This window comes from Ovis aries, chromosome 3 (assembly GCF_016772045.2).
Source record: "Ovis aries strain OAR_USU_Benz2616 breed Rambouillet chromosome 3, ARS-UI_Ramb_v3.0, whole genome shotgun sequence".
In the NCBI taxonomy this organism is placed as follows: domain Eukaryota; kingdom Metazoa; phylum Chordata; class Mammalia; order Artiodactyla; family Bovidae; genus Ovis; species Ovis aries.
This window is the reverse complement of record NC_056056.1, coordinates 51,692,721-51,711,906: the sequence shown is the minus strand read 5'-3', so window position 1 is coordinate 51,711,906 and position 19,186 is coordinate 51,692,721. Positions and strand designations below refer to the sequence as shown.

Sequence of the window (19,186 nt, the reverse complement as noted above, 5' to 3'; positions counted from 1 at the left end):
TCCAGTGTCAGGATTAAGATTCTGCCTAGGAGAGTCCCCGGTGTCCAGTGGTAAAGAATTCATCTGCTAGTATTGGGGATATGGGTTTGATCTCTGGTTGGGGAAGATACCACATACTGCAGGCAACTAAGCCTGTGTACCACAACTATGGAACCCACAAGCTATAACTACTGAAGCCTGTGCACCCCATAGCCCGTGCTCCCCAACAAGAGAAACCACTGCAATGAGAAGCCCACACTCCACAACTAGAGAAAATCTGAACAGTGACAAAGACCCAATGCAGCCAAAGACAAACTTTAAAAAAAGTTAATTAAAAATAAAATTCAGCTTAAAAAAAATTTTTTTGGGGGGCGGGGGCTGGCACTCTTATTGCCTAGAACAGCGGGTGTCCAAGATAAAACCAAAAGCACACATCCTCTTGAATGTTTTGAGACTCAGGCAATGCTATGTATCCTTCTCCATCCAGCTTTTCCTTGACTTCTGGGCATGAAAAAATCAGCAGAAGAGAATAAATCAGTAGTTGAAGCTTCCACTTAATTGAGCAGTTTCCTACTCATACATCTGTTACAGATTCCTCTGCACAGTGTGTTATTTGATTAATCGATATTGATCAAGCTATTGGACTTTTCCTGTGATCTGGACTCACTGGTGAGAAAGAGGTCAAGCTTGGCATCCTCCCCAAGACTGTATTCATGTGTGACCTATCAACCACATGCTGGCTCACAGGAGTCAATTAAGCCATGATTTGAACAGTGTCTTTATAAGGGAAGAGATTGCCGATAGTGATATTTTAAGAACTATTTGCAATAGATAAAATCATGTACCTTTAACCTGGCCTAATGAGTGTTTTCCGAGAGACAAATAAGTACGTAGTGGCCTGACATTCAGGGCTACTGTAATGGGATTTTCCTAAATTAGAGAGAGATTGAGTATACAACTTGTGATCAAAGGGCTTGTCCAGAGACAGCCTTTCAGAGGGCTCATGAGCCCTCCCCTTCTTCTGCCCTTCTCCTTCTGGTCTCTTTGATTCTGATTTTGGTGTTTCTGATGCCATTTGTGTTCAGCTGTCTCAGAATTGCTTATGTTCTATATTTCAAACACCAATTGCTATATGATCATTTTCTGGTCTCTACATTTTTACAGAAGCAAGGCAATCTGACCAGGATTATTAGCTCTGACATAGGTTTTCAGTGTGAAGAACACAAACCTTAAGGTTTGGAGGAAACCAATATTTTGTTTCATAATTTTTAAATTGTAGCCATATAGATCGCCTCAAATCCTTATGAGGAAAAGCAGCTTCAAGTCTGGAAATAAATGATTTCAAAATGTTTTCTTACAATGAATCTAAAAATAATTGGCCCCATCATGAACAGATGTGAGAAAAAGAATTGAATGCCTTAAAATTCCTTTTTTCTGTAAATGTTTTGGAAAGTCTATAATTCATGCTTTGAGAAGCCAGCTACCTAAACATAATAGCAGGTTTTGAAAAGATCCAGTGAACCATAACAGCTGGAGACCTGAGAGATGATATCCTATCACAAACTAGAACCCTATTTTCAACATGCACCACAGATGTTTTTTCTGTCTGAGTTACATATATGTCACTCATCCCTGGTGTCTCAGACAGTAAAGAATCTGTCTGCAATGCAGGGGATCTGGGTTCAATCCCTGAGTCAGGAAGATCTCCTGGAGAAGGGAATGGCTACCCACTCCAGTATTCTTGCCTAGAGAATTCCATGGACAGAGGAGTCTGGCAGGGGTGTCCACAGGGTCGCAACAGCTGAGCGACTAACACTTTCATTATTTCTTCAGCCATTCCCAACCCCACAGTAGTAAAGGTGCTACTGAAAACAACAAAGCATTTCTACATATTATGTGAACCGTCTTTCTTCCCCACTGCCTCCCCCAGAGGAGAATAGCATATGGGGGACCCAACTGCATCTGCTGGATCTTTGGATTGCTAGCATGGGGAAGGGCTAAGAGTCAAGACGCCATAGCCAGACTGCCTGGACAGGGACCTGCAGGCATCCCCACTTGGTGTCACCATGGGTTCATTACCTGGTTTTATGTCCTCATCTGTAAAATGGGCATGGTGACAGCTCATTCTATCTTAGAGGGCTGAATGAGGATTAAATGCAGTCCATTTATAGAAAGAGCATCGAACAGTGCCTGGCACAATGTAAGGACTCCATACATGTCAGCTATAATTTAGCTTACATTTTCGTGGACAGTGATTTTACAAACTTGGGCTGATGACTGCCCACCTTTAGCCAGTTTTTACTTAAGGAACTGGGTCACAAAAGGGACACCTGAGGAATCTTCAGCTGTAACTATTTCTTATTAATCTAGTGAGCTTTTTCTGAAGTCCTATCTGGAGGCAGGGTGTTGATAAATCGACCTTTAACAAACCATCCAGTGACAAGTTTTGTTCGTTTGTTTTTAATCCTTTGTTGTCTAATCCATTCTATTAAGTTTGCATTCCAGTGTAAAAGCATTCTATCCATGTTTTGATTGTGACAGTAAAATTGACACTTTTCTCAAGTTGACACTGCATCTCATTACTGGAATTATTGTGATAACTATTAAGGGTGATGGAATAAGAATTAGGCCATTGATTGGTTTGAGGAATAAGAGAGAGCTGCTAAGTTTAGCAACACACTAACATGTTATGATTACTATTATTAGCTTCTCATAGGAAAACATTTGAGTCCCGATTTGCTTATCAACTTGGGGGGAGAGAAAGACTAACACAAGCACCACAATAACAATCAGGATAAACCAACATCACTATATGCGTAAGGAAAACCAAGAGGCCATGCCTAGAATAGTTCACAGGTGGCATATAGAAGGGGGGCATGAGGAGCAGCTGGCAGACACCAACTGGGATAAATAGACCATGTGGGCTACTAGGTACTCAAGCAGGGACTCAGCCAAAAGCTTTTGTTTTTATAATGGGCTGATTCCAGAAACACAGCAGTGACAATAGCTCAGACGTGGGGCATACTGTGCCCACAGCTCCAAAATTAAAACATAATGCTTAAAGCTGGCAGTTATAGCCCCTAAATCCATTTTTAACTCCAAACAAAATACTCCTAAAAGGATTCCGTTCTACCACTGCCCACTTTCTTGGGGTTAATTGGCAACATGGATCCATGCCAATCAGTTAAAATAACGCCCTTGGGTTCCTGCAACCTTTCTCACAATTTATGACTCTCCAGTTACTTGGGACATACTGCCTGGGGAGAAAAAAAAAAAAAAAAAAGAGCTCTACTTACTAGAAAATTCTACTTAAAACAGAAAATCTTATTATTCAATTACTTGACTTTTTTTTTCAAATGTCTACAGATTTAAGTCTACTTTCTTTCATTAGGCAAGTCCAAGATAACAATCATAAATGACTTTATTTCTTTTTAATTTGGTGACTAGAACTTTGCAAGCCCAGCGTCACCTTCTCAAGAACACTGCCCAACCTTGGGGCTATGAGGAAAAGAGAGGAGGCGCAAAGAGTGGGAACTTATGAAAGTGATCAGAAATATTTTTCTTTGATTTCAGCCTGTGATTTTATTTCTCTAAATATTGTATAAAGGAATATAGGTTTACAGGGAACTAGAGTTGGATCGCTGAGGGTTTTCACTTAGAATCTTTTCTAACAAAGGCCTGTCCATAATTAAAGGAACAGAAAGTGTTTCAGTTTTCATTTGAACCACTAGCATTCACTGTGTGTGTGTTTAGTTGCTTAGTCATGTCTCTTTGCAACCCCATGGTCTATAGCCCACCAGGATCTGTCCATGGAATTCTCCAGTCAAGAATATCAGAGGGGGTTGCCATTCCCTTCTCCAGGGGATCTTCCTGTCCTAGGGATTGGACCCTTGTCTCCTGCATTGCAGGCAGACTTTTTTCCTGTTTAAGCCACCAGGGAGGCCCTGGGCCATCACATATCTGAGATTCAGATCAAATTTTGTTAATCCAATTGACTAGCTATCCACATCTAAATTGAACATCTACCTGAGCCAAGCTAATCAGACTCCTTGCATGTTCTATCTGCAGAAATGCTAGGTAGCTTCTGTTCAGCTCAGGAAAGGTTTTGTACCAGTACAGGTGTGCATGGAGAAACAGAAGAGATAGGGAAAAGAGATTAAAATATTTCAACATATGGATTGGGATGGAACTGACAGATGGAGACCATCTTAGTTCTAGAAAGGCATATTGGGGTAGAGAAGGCTGTTTGAGCCAAATTCAGGAATGTGGTGTGAAATTATGCCATAACTGTTGGATCTGATTACCATAAAACAAGCTCTCTCTCACTCTTAGTCCTCAATCTCTGGGAAAGGTGAGCAGAAAAAAAAAAGTTATACATGGAATGATTTGAGGGCATGGCATATTCCTTCTAATGCCACCATAAAGGAAGCTCTTCAAAGATCTTGTCACCAAAGCATTTAAAATTTCTGTACCATGAAGTCCATCTTCAAATTTCACTGATGTCCAAAGCTAAAAAGAGTCAACACTTTTCTGAGAATTGTAGCATCAAGGTAAAAACTACTGTATCCATTCTTTCCTAGTAAGACAAAAAAAAATTCTTGTGACAGGCCATGAGTGAAGAGAACTTAAGTGTTGGCCCCAGAATGTAAAAGAATGGTCCCTATTAAGACCTAGATAGGGAGGTAAGAAGACTCATTTCATGAACTTTGCCTGGTCGACAACCTGTATGCCCGTGTACTAAGTTGCTTCAGTTGTGTCTGACTCTTTGTGACACTATGGACTATAGCCCCCCAGACTCCTTTGTCAAGAATACTGGCAAAATACAGGCAAGAATCCTAGAGGGGGTTGCCATGCCCTCCTCCAGGAGATCATCTGAACCCAGGGATCAAACCCACATCTCCTATATCTCCTACACTGGCAGGTGGGTTCTTTATCACTAGCACCACCTGGGAAGCCTGGTTGACAATCCAGCCAAAGGCAAACCCTAGAGAAGCCTGTTCCCTTCCCATTGCTTTTAAAACCTGTGCGTATCAAGCATTAGGACTTCTGGCAGAGGAAATAAATGGACTCATTCAAAGAGTTTACAGCCTTAGTTTGGCTTCTTATTTTACAGGTAAGAGGAGACCAAGAGATGAAAGATCCACAGTCACAAGGTCCATTTAGTTGCAGAGCTAGAAGTAAAACCCTGAGCTCCAGACACCCAACTCACTGTTGCCTACTATCCTCAATCCCAATTATTACCACCGATATCATTTCATATCAGATGGGGACTTTGTATGGAAAGATATTCTAAGAGGGCAAGGAGAAGCAGACCTGGTCATACTCTCTCTTAATATTACCTACTAATGCCTAAGAAGACAATGTTTTATTCTCCCTTATTTCAAGATAAAATAAAAAGAAAACACTTTCCTCTAAAGGTTTATTGGGCTTCCCTAGTGGCTCAGATGGTAAAGAATCAACTTGCAATGCAAGAGACCAGGATTCGATCCCTGGGTCAGAAAAGATCGCCTAGAGAAGGAAAGGGTTACCCACTCCAGTATTCTTGCCTAGAGAATTCCATGGACAGAGGTGCCTGGTGGGCTACAGTCCATTGGGGTTACAAAGAGTCAGACATGACTGAGAGACTAATACTTTCACTTTCAAAGAGCTTATTAGCTGGGCACTCAAACTAGAGTCTTCATATTTTAGAACTAATTGTGGTACCTTCTGGAGAAGGCAATGGCAACCCATTCCAGTACTCTTGCCTGGGAAATCCCATGGACAGAGGAGCCTGGTGGGCTACAGTCCATGGGGTTGCAAAGAGTTGGACACGACTAAGCGACTTCACTTTCACTTTTCACTTTCATGCACTGGAGAAGGAAATGGCAACCCACTCCAGTATTCTTGCCTGGAGAATCCCAGGGACAGAGGAGCCTGGTGGGCTGCCATCTGTGGGGTCGCACAGAGTCGAACACGACTGACATGACTTAGTAGTAGTAGTAGTGGTACCTTCTAGAGAACACCAGATCAGTGTGTCTATACTTTCTGGTGGTAACCTGAAAATAGCCCAGAAAAGCTCCACAGTAGTGATTTGAAGCAGTGTCTTCCTTTTGTTCAAACTATTTTTTAAGTTGCTCCTTGGCCATTCTTGCCCAGTTGCTCATCTCTGTACTTGACATGCTGCAGGGATGAGTATTATTGATAGATGAGGCAGCCCTGATAGTTCAGCTTTCCAGATGCCGAAAGTAAAGCAGGTGTTGCCTCAGAGCAGAGGTTGGTCCCAGACGACCAACACTTAATGAACGAGATGGATATATGTAGAAGCTAACAGCAAGAGATAAGCCCTCTGAGGCAGAAATCAAGGAGTTCCTTAATGGATGGTACCATTTCTTCCAGAAAAAGAACACTACAGAAGACAGTGGAGCTCACCATAGCAACACAGAAAATAAGACGTACTAGAAATGGGTACTTGTGTTCATGTAGCCCTTTCAAAATGAAAAGGGGCCCTGACTAGAGATTCCTCACCCCTCCCCCAACATGGACCCTTCAGGCTAATGATGCCCTTAACCATTTAAATCATCCAGCTACCTTTCCTTGCTTGGTTTCCCTGCTTCCCAACAATCATCTGATAAGAAAATTTTCCCCTAGATTTATGTCCCCAAGGAAATACCCTGGGTCAGAGATCTTAATTAGCCCATCAGATTAAGAGTTGTATTTCACATTAACCATTGGCACTCTTGTTTATTCATTGATTGCCTTGGGAGTTTTAGTCAGAGCTAGCAGAAATTAGAGACTGGTTCTTCACATCCCTAGGTCTGAAAAATTGAAGACTATATGTAAAGGGCAGAAATTCTCTCCATCTAGGAAGATTGTGTCTGGTCAGTGAGAGGGTTTCCCCTCACTGTCTGCTGCTTCTGACTTAGGGGTTGTTTTCATCACCACCACCACTGCACCTGTTACATCTGTTTGCTCAGCAGACTGATTTGTTGATGAAAAGTTTCTGTGTATATATAGATATTATAAAGAACAGCAAGCTAAGTATTAGGTCTGAAAAAAGGACATTCTTAAAAACCACCACTAAGTATTAATACCAGGCACTTATAAAGCAAAACAGTACCTGTCTCCTTAGATCTCTTGTTTTCTTGGTCATCTTATCAATTGCAATGTTTAGAGGATCTCCTTTTTCTTTTCTTCCAGTCTATTAAGGAAAAAAAAATAATAATTTCAGATTTAGAAAATTTCAATGTTAGTGACATTAAAGGTTAAAAAAAAACCTAAGAAACACACTTGAGTTGTAGAGTTCAAATCATTAAAAAAAAAAAAAAGGATTCTTTTCAATACCCAGTTAATATAACTTGATCTCTAAAGTTAATCTCTCTGAAATAAAGATTAAAAGTTGATGAAAATCAATACATTCTCAAGATGGTTACACATATGTCTGTATTCAACTCCATGCAGATCTGTGTTTTTTTCCTTTCTCCAGACATTCAACAATTAAGTAGATACAAGGATGTTTCTGTTATTACTTTCAAATACAAGTGTTTTTTTTAATTTATATTTCTTCTGAATAGAAGACTACTGAGATAATAAAACAAAACTAGAAAAAGAATGATCAGAATTTTATACTAATGTATCACAAGTCTTCTTGTAATTTCTGTATCAAAATCAAGAGGTGCTTTAGTAGAAAACATAGTGTTTTAATCTCTGTTCTGCCATGCACTGCAATGCTAAACATGATAAGAAGGGACCCACAGCTTGAGGCCAGAAGGAAAATTTCCCTTATGACTGTAACAAGCAGAGGCAAAAGCAAAAGACAATAGTAATGGTATTTGATAAATTATTCACAGGAAGTTTGGAAGTTTAACTAGTTTCTATTCCTTCCCCTCCCTTGTTTTTTTTGTTTTTGTTTTTGTTTTTTTGAATTTTTCATTTCTGTAGTAACACAAACCAAATCAAATGGAATCTCCATTATCTTTTTTTAAAAAAACACAGCAGCAACAACATTCCCATGGATAAAAAGCTCTGTATAACTTTATGGATGGCATTATTTTCCTTTGAAGAGAAAATAGTCCCTCAAATCTTTGTCAAATCTATTAAATTATCTAAACATTAGTCAAACACCTTACAAATTTATTGATGGTCCCAGTGGTAGGCCAATTCTTGTTTATACTCAGTCTCTGTAAAACATGCAGGTCTCTGCAGCAACTTATATATATGATGAAATGAGATCCCAGGTCATAAATTGTGTCTCACAGGATGTTTTGAGGATCCATAGAAATTAACATCTGACAGATTTCTAGATGTCCTCTTTCATTGGAAAAATCCTGGATGTGCAAGGCTGAAACATACACATCCGATTCACATATACCTAAATTTTGGACATGAATTTGAGCAAGCTCCAGGAGATAGTGAAAGACAAGGAGCCTAGTGTGCTGCAGTTCATGGGGTTGCAAAAAGTCAGATATTACTTAGTGACTGAACAACAACAGAATTAAACCAGTTACTCTTGTCTACAAGTTGCTTACTTAATTTAATTAATTTTTTTTCCTCTGAATGAACTGTTGGTTGATGTGTAATCCTATAGCATTTTCACGAAAAAGCCCAAACCAGCGCATATGTGTGCATTTTTAATCATTTAAAAATCCTACAAATTCCCATCACCATTTTCCACTCCTTGAATTCAAATGCTGACCTCTCTGATATACACTCTTAATTTTATAAGTAGAAAGAGCTTAAAAGAAATTCACTAACATCTACAACTCTGAAACATCAGCATAAAATTAGCTCCAAAGAAACAAAAGTATATGGAGAAGAACAATGTGCTGCTTTATCATCTGAAGGCAGCTGTCACATAGAGGGTATAACTTCAGTGCTTGGTGAAGTTAGGTGAGACACTAACTTGGTAGCCAAAACTGCTTCTTTTCTCTTTGGTTGGCTCCTTGGAAATAGGATGTCTCCTTCGAAATACAGGCACTTTTATGGAGGTCTGGACCATGATCATTCTGGAACCACAGATTTCTTAAGCCTTTTCCATGCATGAGAGTAATTAAGAATTTACTTTGAAAACTGAACAACTGTGAGGTCAAGAAAGTGGAGAAAACCACTACACCATTCAGGTATGACTTAAATCAAATCCCTTATGACTATACAATGGAAGTGAGAAATAGATTTAAGGGACTAGATCTGACAGACAGAGTGCCTGATGAACTATGGATGGGGTTGTGACATTGTATGAAGAGAGGAATCAAGACCATTCCCAAGAAAAAGAAATGCACAAGCAAAATGGCTGTCTGAGGAGGCCTTACAAATAGCTGTGAAAAGAAGGGAAGCAAAAAGCAAAGGAGAAAAGGAGAGATATTCCCATTTGAATGCAGAGTTCCAAAGAATATCGAGGAGAGATAAGAAAGCCTTCCTCAGTGATCAATGCAAACAAATAGAGGAAAACAATAGAATGGGAAAGACTAGAGATCTCTTTAAGATAATTAGAGATACCAAGGGAACATTTCATTTAAAGATAGGCTCAATAAAAGACAGAAATGGTATGGACCTAACAGAAACAGAAGATATTAAGAAGAGGTGGCAAGAATACACGGAAGAACTGTACAAAAAAGATCTTCATGACCCAGATAATCACGATGGTGTGATCACTCACCTAGAGCCACACATCCTGGAATGTGAAGTCAAGTGGGCTTTAGGAAGCATCACTATGAACAAAGCTAGTGAGGTGATGGAATTCCAGTTGAGCTATTTCACATCCTGAAAGATGATGCTGTGAAAGTGCTGCACTCAATATGCCAGCAAATTTGGAAAACTCAGCAGTGGCCACAGGACTGGAAAAGATCAGTTTTCATTCCAATCCCAAAGAAAGGCAATGCCAAAGAATGCTCAAACTGCTGCACAACTGCACTCATCTCATACGCTAGTGAAGTAATGCTCAAAATTCTCCAAGCCAGGTTTTAGCAATACATGAACCATGAACTTCTAGATGTTCAAGCTGGTTTTACAAAAGGCAGAGGAACAAGAGATCAAATTAACAACATCCTCTGGCTCATGGAAAAAGGAAGAGAGCTCCAGAAAAACATCTATTTCTGCTTTATTGACTATGCCAAAGCCTTTGACTATGTGGATCACAATAAACTGTGGAAAATTCTGAAAGAGATGGGAATATCGGACCACCTGACCTGCCCCTTAAGAAACCTGTATACAGGTCAGGAAGCAACAGTTAGAACTGGACATGGAACAACAGACTGGTTCCAAATAGGAAAAGGACTACGTCGAGGCTGTATATTGTCACCTTGCTTATTTAACTTATATGCAGAGTACATCATGAGAAACACTGGGCTGGAGGAAGCACAAGCTGGAATCAAGATTGCTGGGAGAAATACCAACAACATCAGATATGCAGATGACATCACCCTTATGGCAGAAAGTGAAGAGGAACTAAAAAGCCTCTTGATGAAAATGAAAGAGGAAAGTGAAAAAGTTGGTTTAAAGCTCAACATTCAGAAAACGAAGATCATGGCATCTGGTCCCATCACTTCATGGCAAATAGATGGGGAAACAGTGGAAACAGTGGTTGACTTTATTTTTCTGGGCTCCAAAATCACTGCAGATGGTGATTGCAGCCATGAAATTAAAAGATGTATACTCCTTGGAAGGAAAGTTATGACCAACCTAAACATCACATTAAAAAGCAGAGACATTACTTTGGCAACTAAGGTCCATCTAGTCAAGGCTATGGTTTTTCCAGTGGTCATGTATGGATGTGAGAGTTGGACTATAAAGAAAGCTGAGCGCCGAAGAATTGATGGTTTTGAACTATGGTGTTGGAGAAGACTCTTGAGAGTCCCTTGGACTGCAAGGAGATCCAACCAGTCTGTTCTAAAGGAGATCAATCCTGGGTGTTCATTGGAAGGACTGATGCTAAAGCTCCAATAGTTTGGCCACCTCATGCAAAGAGCTGATTCATTTGAAAAGACCCTGATGATGGGAAAGATTGAGAGCGGGAGGAGAAGGGCACAACAGAGGATGAGATGGCTGGATGGCATCACCGACTCAATGGACATGGGTTTGGGTGGACTCTGGGAGTTTGTGATGGACAGGGAGGCCTGGTGTGCTGCGGTTCATGGGGTCACAAAGAGTCAGACACGACTGAGTGACTAAACTGAACTGAGCTGAATGACCAGCTCACTGAATTTTCCAATGTAAAAATAAAAGTCAAGACAGAATACATAATATGTAAAGTAATACATAAGACAGAATACATGAAATAATCTCTGAGTAAACACTATGTCAGACCCTGGGTTCACTGTATTCTGCTGGTGACATAACCTTATCACTGTTGCACAAAGGTGACCATAAGGATTAGACCAGACGTGGGACCAGAGTGAGGGGAGTGAGGCACTTGCCTCAGGTATAAAGAGGAAGAAGTCATCAAAGAACTCAGGAATCAGGGTAAATAATAATTTAATGCATACTTTAGAAACTCAAAATTAATGCCAGAAAATCAGCATTGAACAAATATCAGAATTGGAAATAAAGGCAAGCTCTGATAGGACCAGGATTTGGGTGAGGCCAGTGAAGTGCCCTATGTAAGTACAGGTCAGATAACATTTTTAAATTTTAAATCTTAGCAAATTAAAGGATGCATTTATACTTTTAAAAATATCATTATTTACCTAAATTTCAAATTTAACTGGGTGTTCTGTAATTTTATGTGCTAAATCCAGCAACTCTATTGCCAGGGGTAATTGAGATGTTTAAGATTGTAAGTAGGGTGGTTACAGACACACATTTTGTGGGAGTCCATATTCTACCTGGCTTCAATAACGTGTAACTAAGTGTACAGCACATGTTCCTAAGGTGTAAGGAACTGTCTTGGTCACTGTGGAGGTGCAGGGGCAGAGGGACACACAAAAAGTGAGTTACATCCTTACACTCAAGGAGCTTCTAATCCAGTCAGTGATCCCAACATGAGACCAACAACACTAACAACTAGGCAGAAAGACTAGCTCCCTACAGGGCTAAATGAGATGCTCAGAAGAAGAAAAGGCTGCATTTGGGAAGTCAAGTAATATCACAGAGGGATAGGAGGATTTAGCCTGACCTTAAGTCCTGGGCAAAATCTGAATAGGAAAACTCCTCTATCCATGGGATTCTCCAAGCAAGAATACTGGAGTGGGTAGCCATTCCCTTCTCGAGGGGATTTTTCCAACCCAGGGATCAAACCCAGGTCTGGGCATTTCAGGCAGATTCTTTACTATTTGAGCCACCAGGGAAGCCCAGATAGGAAAGTGGCAAGGTCAAAGCAGCATCAGGACAAGAACTAGCAAGGCATGTACTAGGAGACTGGTGGGTGGAATGGCCAGCCTTTTCTCTACCATGTGAAAGGATCGGTTTGACTACCATGATGGTAAGTTACTTTTATAAAAGCTTCCTTATAGGGTGATTATAGCAAACTATAGTTTGATCTGCAGGCTCAGAGGATTCCAGGGATATTAGCATTTCCACCTTTGTGCGGTTGAGATACTCTTTGTATAATATTTGCAATTTAGTATCTCCAGCTTTCAAATCTTTGGCTGAAGGCAATTCAAAAACTGCAGTTGAGTTGGGTGCCATATTTGCTTTCTTGGTTTAGAGCAGCTGGGGAACGGTAAAGACAGGACTGGAAGTTAGGGAATTGGGGCCACCAGCTGAAATCATCCATTTGCTGGCCCTTTGTTAGCACTGATTTCTTTAAATGTTATCAGCGTTGGAACAAGGATAATAATCCCTCAGTGCTCAGATTTACATAGAAAATGGGGACAGTAGCCCATCACTCCATACTCTCCTGTGCTCTGTTATGAGCCCAAGTAGAAATACTTTTGAATTATCAACCTAAATTGGACAAGAAGCCAATCACTGAGACAGGCCAAATACACAAAAAAGACTCTTGCTTCATAGTGTCAGCCCTTTGTTATTAGGTTTTGTGATCTTGGACTAAAGATTTGCTCATTTTTTATGTCTGAGTTCTCTCATAAGCACAGTGGATAGCATGATATAGGCCCTATCTTCTTGACTGGGTTAGCAGGACAATCAATCACGGTGTCAGTGTGCTGGAAACAATAAAAGGCATTAATAGTATTCAGGGTAATTAGGAAAGTGTTTCTACTGTGGGGGGAAAAATGAAAGTATTGCTTTGGAAAATACACAGAAACTATTTTTAGATCACCTGGACTTTGACTTTCTCTACTCAGGCAGATAATATATGAAAACCTTGCCAAAAACTAGAATTCTTAAAGGAAAAGTTACTCTGTTTAAGGAAGCAATATTTGAGACAGTTCATTTTAAATAATTAGTCTGGGATACTGTAAGAGGTGAAATAAGGGACAGAAATGCCAGATGAATATCTTTTGCATAGTAGGTCCGTGGATATATTTTTAAATAACTAAAGGTTTGGTCATCGTGAGCAAAATCTAGTTTCCAGGGAATCAACCCAACTCTCCCTCCCTAACTCTCCAGGCTCTATAAACTAAAAATAGTTTAACAAACTGAAGCGAAGGGAGAGCTCCATCTTCATTTTGATACCATTGCCTAGTAATTAAACCTAAGTGTGTGGTCTTCATCCATTTACTCCTTGTCTTTGCTGAATAAGAAGGAAATGAAAAGCAGTCATAAGCACTCTCTGCCAATAGCTACCTAGGTGATCTGGCAACTTCTCTACACTCCAGACTTATCATCTGTCCAACGGAGGGGGCAGACATGAGTGACAGACCTCAGGAAATGGGGGAGCCCAAAACCTGTCAAGAACTCATAACCATGTTTCCTTGTTGTGAGGATGTTCTCACTGTACTGCAGAAAAGGCTGGGACTGGCTGTCAGTCGGGGTTTTCTCATATTTAAAATGTGAGTAAATAACTTGCTTTGGGGATTATTTTGAATCTAAAGAGACAGTATCTAGAGCAGGTGGCACAGCCCTGACTCAGCAAGATGTATCTCAATCTATTTCTTCTTCTTCCTCACCCCTCCATTCCTCTCAAAGCTGAAAAAAGCAAAACCCAGAAAGATGAAATCACTGATTCTGATCATATGGCCTCAATAGCGTCAGACCAGGACCTCTGGACTTCCAGCCCAGGCCCATTTCTATGCCATATCTAACCTGTCTCTCATCTCTTAAAATTCTAAGATTTTGTAATTTTATGGAGTTTCACATGTTTCTTTTCAAAGGCCATCAAAAAAAAAAAATCTCAGTTTATCTGCCCCATCACATGTTGCCTACAGACCCTGTGTACCTTTCTCAAAGTGCTCCCACTTGCCTTTACCTTTACCTGCAGAGGATGAGTTTGCAATAGAGAGCCATTTACTAAATATCATTGTTTTTTAAAAAAAGAAGAGACAGGCGGGAGCATGCTCTCACAGTGCTTCAGGCAGCTATCCTAGTTGCCATCTGTTGTGCTAGGGAAGTGCGTGTTTATTAAACTTTATTTGGTTTTGTCTTTGGGCTCTATTTTACAAAACACATTTGGGGCAAATCTGAGGTTGAACTGATGAGAGGAAAGAGAATGAATTTCCTGATTTGGCGTTTTATAGGGGGTCCTTTATTCACCTAGCTCCTGGCTCTAAATTTAAGTCCAGTTTGCCAAAGTATCAGATGCTATCAAGAAGACTTCTTATTTTTAGTTCAGTACTACACAAAAATGAGTGGGGACATTAATTGAAATTTTGATTTTTCACAATCATTCTTCAGTAAAAAGACAATATCTTGGTTCAATTTTTAATAACACTGTCCTTTGTCCTATTGGGAAATAAAAGCCCCTCTATTTATTAAAAGAGGGTGTTCATTTTTCTTCTTTTGTTCTCTCTCTTTTATTAAATATTCATCATTCCCTCTGAAACACTGAAGAGATATGCAAAATATTTAAATTCTATGCTGAATATTTCACAACTTCCTGATTTATAAAACAAAAAAATAAAGAATAGTAATTTTTAAATTTCTGAAATTGACTGAACATTTGTTTAAAGGCAGTTCCCCATTCCAGCTCCTCACTCTGCCTTAAACATAGTTTAGTACAAGGAGTCACTCATGGAGACCCCAAGAATATAAATTTACTATTTCAGTGCTTCCATCAGATCTGTGGTTTCATGTTAGTTTCAGGGCACAATATTAATATGTTGGAAATGGTTCTAAGAAGGCCAATATCTCTCGCTTTGTTTTTTTTTTCTCAATGGTACCTGCAAACTTGATTGAATGTATGAGAAATCTTCAAAATATTGTACAGTGGTGATTCTCATATATTGAATGTATGGGCTAATCAAATGCCCACTCTTCAGATTGCTATCATTTGAAAGAGATGGAAGTCAAAATCATCAGAATGGCAGAAAGCTATACTGTGCCATGCACTCCATCTCTTACACATTTTCCTGTCATTTAAACCTATGATTTAGACAACAGAAGGGAGGAGAAAAAAATATCTATTGATCTGGCAGTCACTCTATTCTGTTTGGAGGGTTGCCTATCTACCTTCAGACCCTGCATGTAGAAATGATATTCTTATTACAAATAGCACCGTTATTTAAAGAACCTTGAACACTGTAAAACCTTTATATTATGTGTAAATCACAGTCTGAGAATGTGAACCTTTCTAAACATTTCCTTTGCACTACCTATGGACATTTCTCTTAGAAAAGAAATGGGCAATATCTCTTTAGAATGGATAAATGTTTAGCATCAGCCGCAAGTCAAACCCATGATCAAGATCCTTTAACCACATAAAATTCCAGCTTCCCTGGACTCTGAAATAGGGGTGGGAGGATAAAGAAAGGGGAAAACATTCTGATAATGTGTTAGGGCAAAAATGTATCTGATGCTGCTCTGCCAGGTGTTATCAATACTCAAGGAAAGAATCATCACTATATAAGGTTAGAAAATCAGGATGGCTTTTTTTGTGAAACCCCTAGACCATACCTACTAGCACAGCAGTGTCAGTACACATATCAGGCAATGCACGAAGAAGGCCTGACTTGGAGATCTCCATTTTCCCAACAATCTCTCTTGGGTTCTTTTGGTAAACCCTCTAATTTTTCCTTCCGATTCTCAACCAAGGAGTTCTGGCCCAGGGATAAACTCATGATAACATCCAAACCAGTGAGATTCAGCTATAAGGTGGTTCGTAAAATTACTAAGAAGGAGGCATATTTTTCTCCACTGGGATTGATAAACTGGCAGCAGATATACCTTGAGCTGGTTAAGGTGTCTTTGAAAATGGGTGTCACAAAAAAAGCATAGCTGGGGAGTGGAAAGAGGAGAAAAGGGAGGGAGAGGGAAGGGGAATAAGGAGAGGGAGAGAGGAAGAAGGAGAGAGATGAGAAATTAATTTGTGGCTTAAAAGAGATGAGATGCTAGGGAAAGGAAACAAAAAGGAAGGCAAAAGAAGGGAAGAGAAGGGTAAGGGAAGTCAGCTTTTGGAGGCAAATCAAGTTGGTTCATAGTTTTCATTATATACTAAACTTGTAAAATAAAATTCCATGAAGGTACAGTCTTTCCTTTATTTATCATTAAATCTTGGCAGCCTGGAGCTTTGCCTGGCAAATAATAGGCACTCAACAAATTGTATTATTATCAGTGAATGAAATGCATGGGTTCCTGAATCTAGCTGTACCTAAATCCATTAGTATCTACCAATGGATTTCCCAGTATCACGAGTTAACAAATTCCCCCATGTTTGTTGATGTTGAATCTCTGTCCGTAACAACCAAAAATGTCTGACTAAATCAGAGACCTTAAACTACCAGACTAAAATGATTTGAAGGTGGCATGTTAGAAAGGGAAAACCTCAGCAAGTTCCCCGTGGACGTAGCTCGGAGAACCAAGGGAGCTCAGACCTTGGTTTCACCTAGAGAGCTTTTCCCTGCACTAATTACTGTCAGAGCTCTAAATTCTAATACTGTATTTCTCCCGTTAATCCAGTCAGTCAGTAGATTTGAGAATTTATCCATCAAAGAGACCTTACGAATCTGGCTGTTCCTCAAATCCTTCTGCCCACGATGACCAACCACGCTAATGTATTGGGTTGGCCAAAAAGTTCATTTGGTTTTTTTCTATAACATCATATGGGAAAATCTGAACAAACTTTTTGGCCAACTCAATACATCTCCAACACCACACCATTCTTAATACGACCTGTTGAGACCAAGCTTTCATTTCCTTGGACCAGTACACCTCTCAGTTTCCATTTAGTGCTTACTGCATCTCTACTTTCTAGCAAACTTTTGAGTCTATATTTTAAGACTTCATAAATGCTTTTCCTTCCTGTAACTGCCTGTATCTCTAGTCAATTTGTTCCTTCTCAACAACTCACACACCTTCTGCCTCATGTTGGTGCCTGGCTGAAAGGGGTTATTCTCCCTTTGTCCTTTTGCCTAATCAGGTTCTACTCATGCTTCAAGGAACAGCTCAAAATCTTCCCCCAGGGAGTGTTTCTGTACTGAGCTAGTCCTTAAAGAGCTTCCTCTCCTCTGAACATATCCTTCCATTAGGTACTGCGGCAAATAATACAGATGTTAATGATAGACCATCCTGCATCTGTCAAGTTTTCATGTTTCAGCAAAAAGGAACCCAAGTTTTCTATGGATAGTGAATGCCCTGATTTTTTCCTGGAGTTCAGTTCAATTCAGTTGCTCAGTCCTGTCCGACTCCTTGTGACCCCATGAATCGCAGCACCCCAGGCCTCCCTGTCCATCACCAACTTCCGGAGTTCACTCAGACTCATGTCCATCGAGTCAGTGATGCCATCCAGCCATCTCATCCTCTGTCATCCCCTTCTCCTCCTGCCCCCAATCCCTCCTAGCATCAGAGTCTTTTCCAATGAGTCAACTCTTCGCATGAGGTGGCCAAAGTACTGGAGTTTCAGCTTTAGCATCAGTCCTTCCAAAGAACACCCAGGGCTGATCTCCTTCAGAATGAACTGGTTGGATCTCCTTGCAGTCCAAGGGACTCTCAAGAGTCTTCTCCAACACCACAGTTCAAAAGCATCAATTCTTCGGCGCTCTGCCTTCTTCACAGTCCAACTCTCACATCCGTACATAACCACAGGAAAAACCATAGCCTTGACTAGAGGGACCTTGGTTGGCAAAGTAATATCTCTGCTTTTGAATATGCTATCTGGAGTACTCAGCATAAAACCCCTACGATTCCAAACATGTGCATTAATATATGATATTTGTTTTTCTCTTTATGACTTACTTCACTCTGTACGATAGCCTCTAAGTTCATCCACATCACTTCAAATGACCCAATTCTGCTCCTTTTTATGGCTGAGTAATATTCCACATCTTTTCCATCCATTCATCTATTGATGGACACTTAGGTTGCTTCCATGTCTGGACTATTGTAAATAGTACATGTTCTCTTTGAATTATGTTTTTCTTAGGGTATATGTACAGCAGAAACTAATACAACATTGGAAAGCAATTATATTGCAATCAAAATCAAGAATAAAAAAAATAAAATGATGGTGATTTAAAAAAAAAAAAAAAACTTCCTAAGAAGTGCTCCAGAAACACTCATTTGTGAATAGAAGGACAGAGTATCCATGTAGGCACCTGGGGTCAGAAAGCAGGTATGGAAGGGTTGAATGATTTAGAAAATGTGGGGTCCAAAAAATAAATATCATCTACTTCATGATTTACTGATCAAAACCACAGGAAGTGGTTGGCACCTGTGTAATGTTACAATTTTTGCTCTTTGATTTATTTTATCAACACAGGTGTAGTCCCCAGTGATTATCTGTCAGGCAACCCTGCCCTAGAAGACAGTTCCCATCAGAGCCCCACTTCCCCAGCTCCCAAGCTTGGGTGATTGTTGAGAGCAATGGTAAATTAACCACATGCACCCTCAAAGCCTATGAGAGACAATGAACTGAGCAAACTGCTAAAAAAAATGCTATTTAATCTTCACAGTTGAGATGGAAGTCGTCAAGGCAAAGTGAAATTTCCATTGGTTTTATACACACACACACAAACACGTATATACCCATACTATATAAATGATTTAAATTTCAATGAAATTTAAGCTTCTGCTTCATTTTTCTGTGCATATTCCCCAAACTACTCAGTTACTATTAAAGCTAACAACACAAAAAAGATTCCGAGAGTCTGGCAATTTCCAGCATCTCAAAAAGAAGATCAATAATTGGGTCCACACTGCTGAGACTTCACAGAAATCAGAAAACACTTAGGCAGACGGTTACTTT

At 39.9% G+C, this 19,186-nt stretch overlaps 1 protein-coding gene across 4 annotated transcripts in view; it reads right to left on the bottom strand.

The window, feature by feature from the left end:
• The window catches only part of CTNNA2 (catenin alpha 2), a 1,404,594-nt gene that overhangs the window by 307,099 nt on the left and 1,078,309 nt on the right, over positions 1-19,186 (bottom strand). For all 4 annotated transcript variants that reach the window (XM_012169003.5, XM_042246023.2, XM_042246024.2 and 1 more), the window contains exon 8: positions 7,076-7,156. In XM_012169003.5, the coding sequence (XP_012024393.2) occupies positions 7,076-7,156 (81 nt within the window). The remainder of the gene's footprint in view (positions 1-7,075; positions 7,157-19,186) is intronic.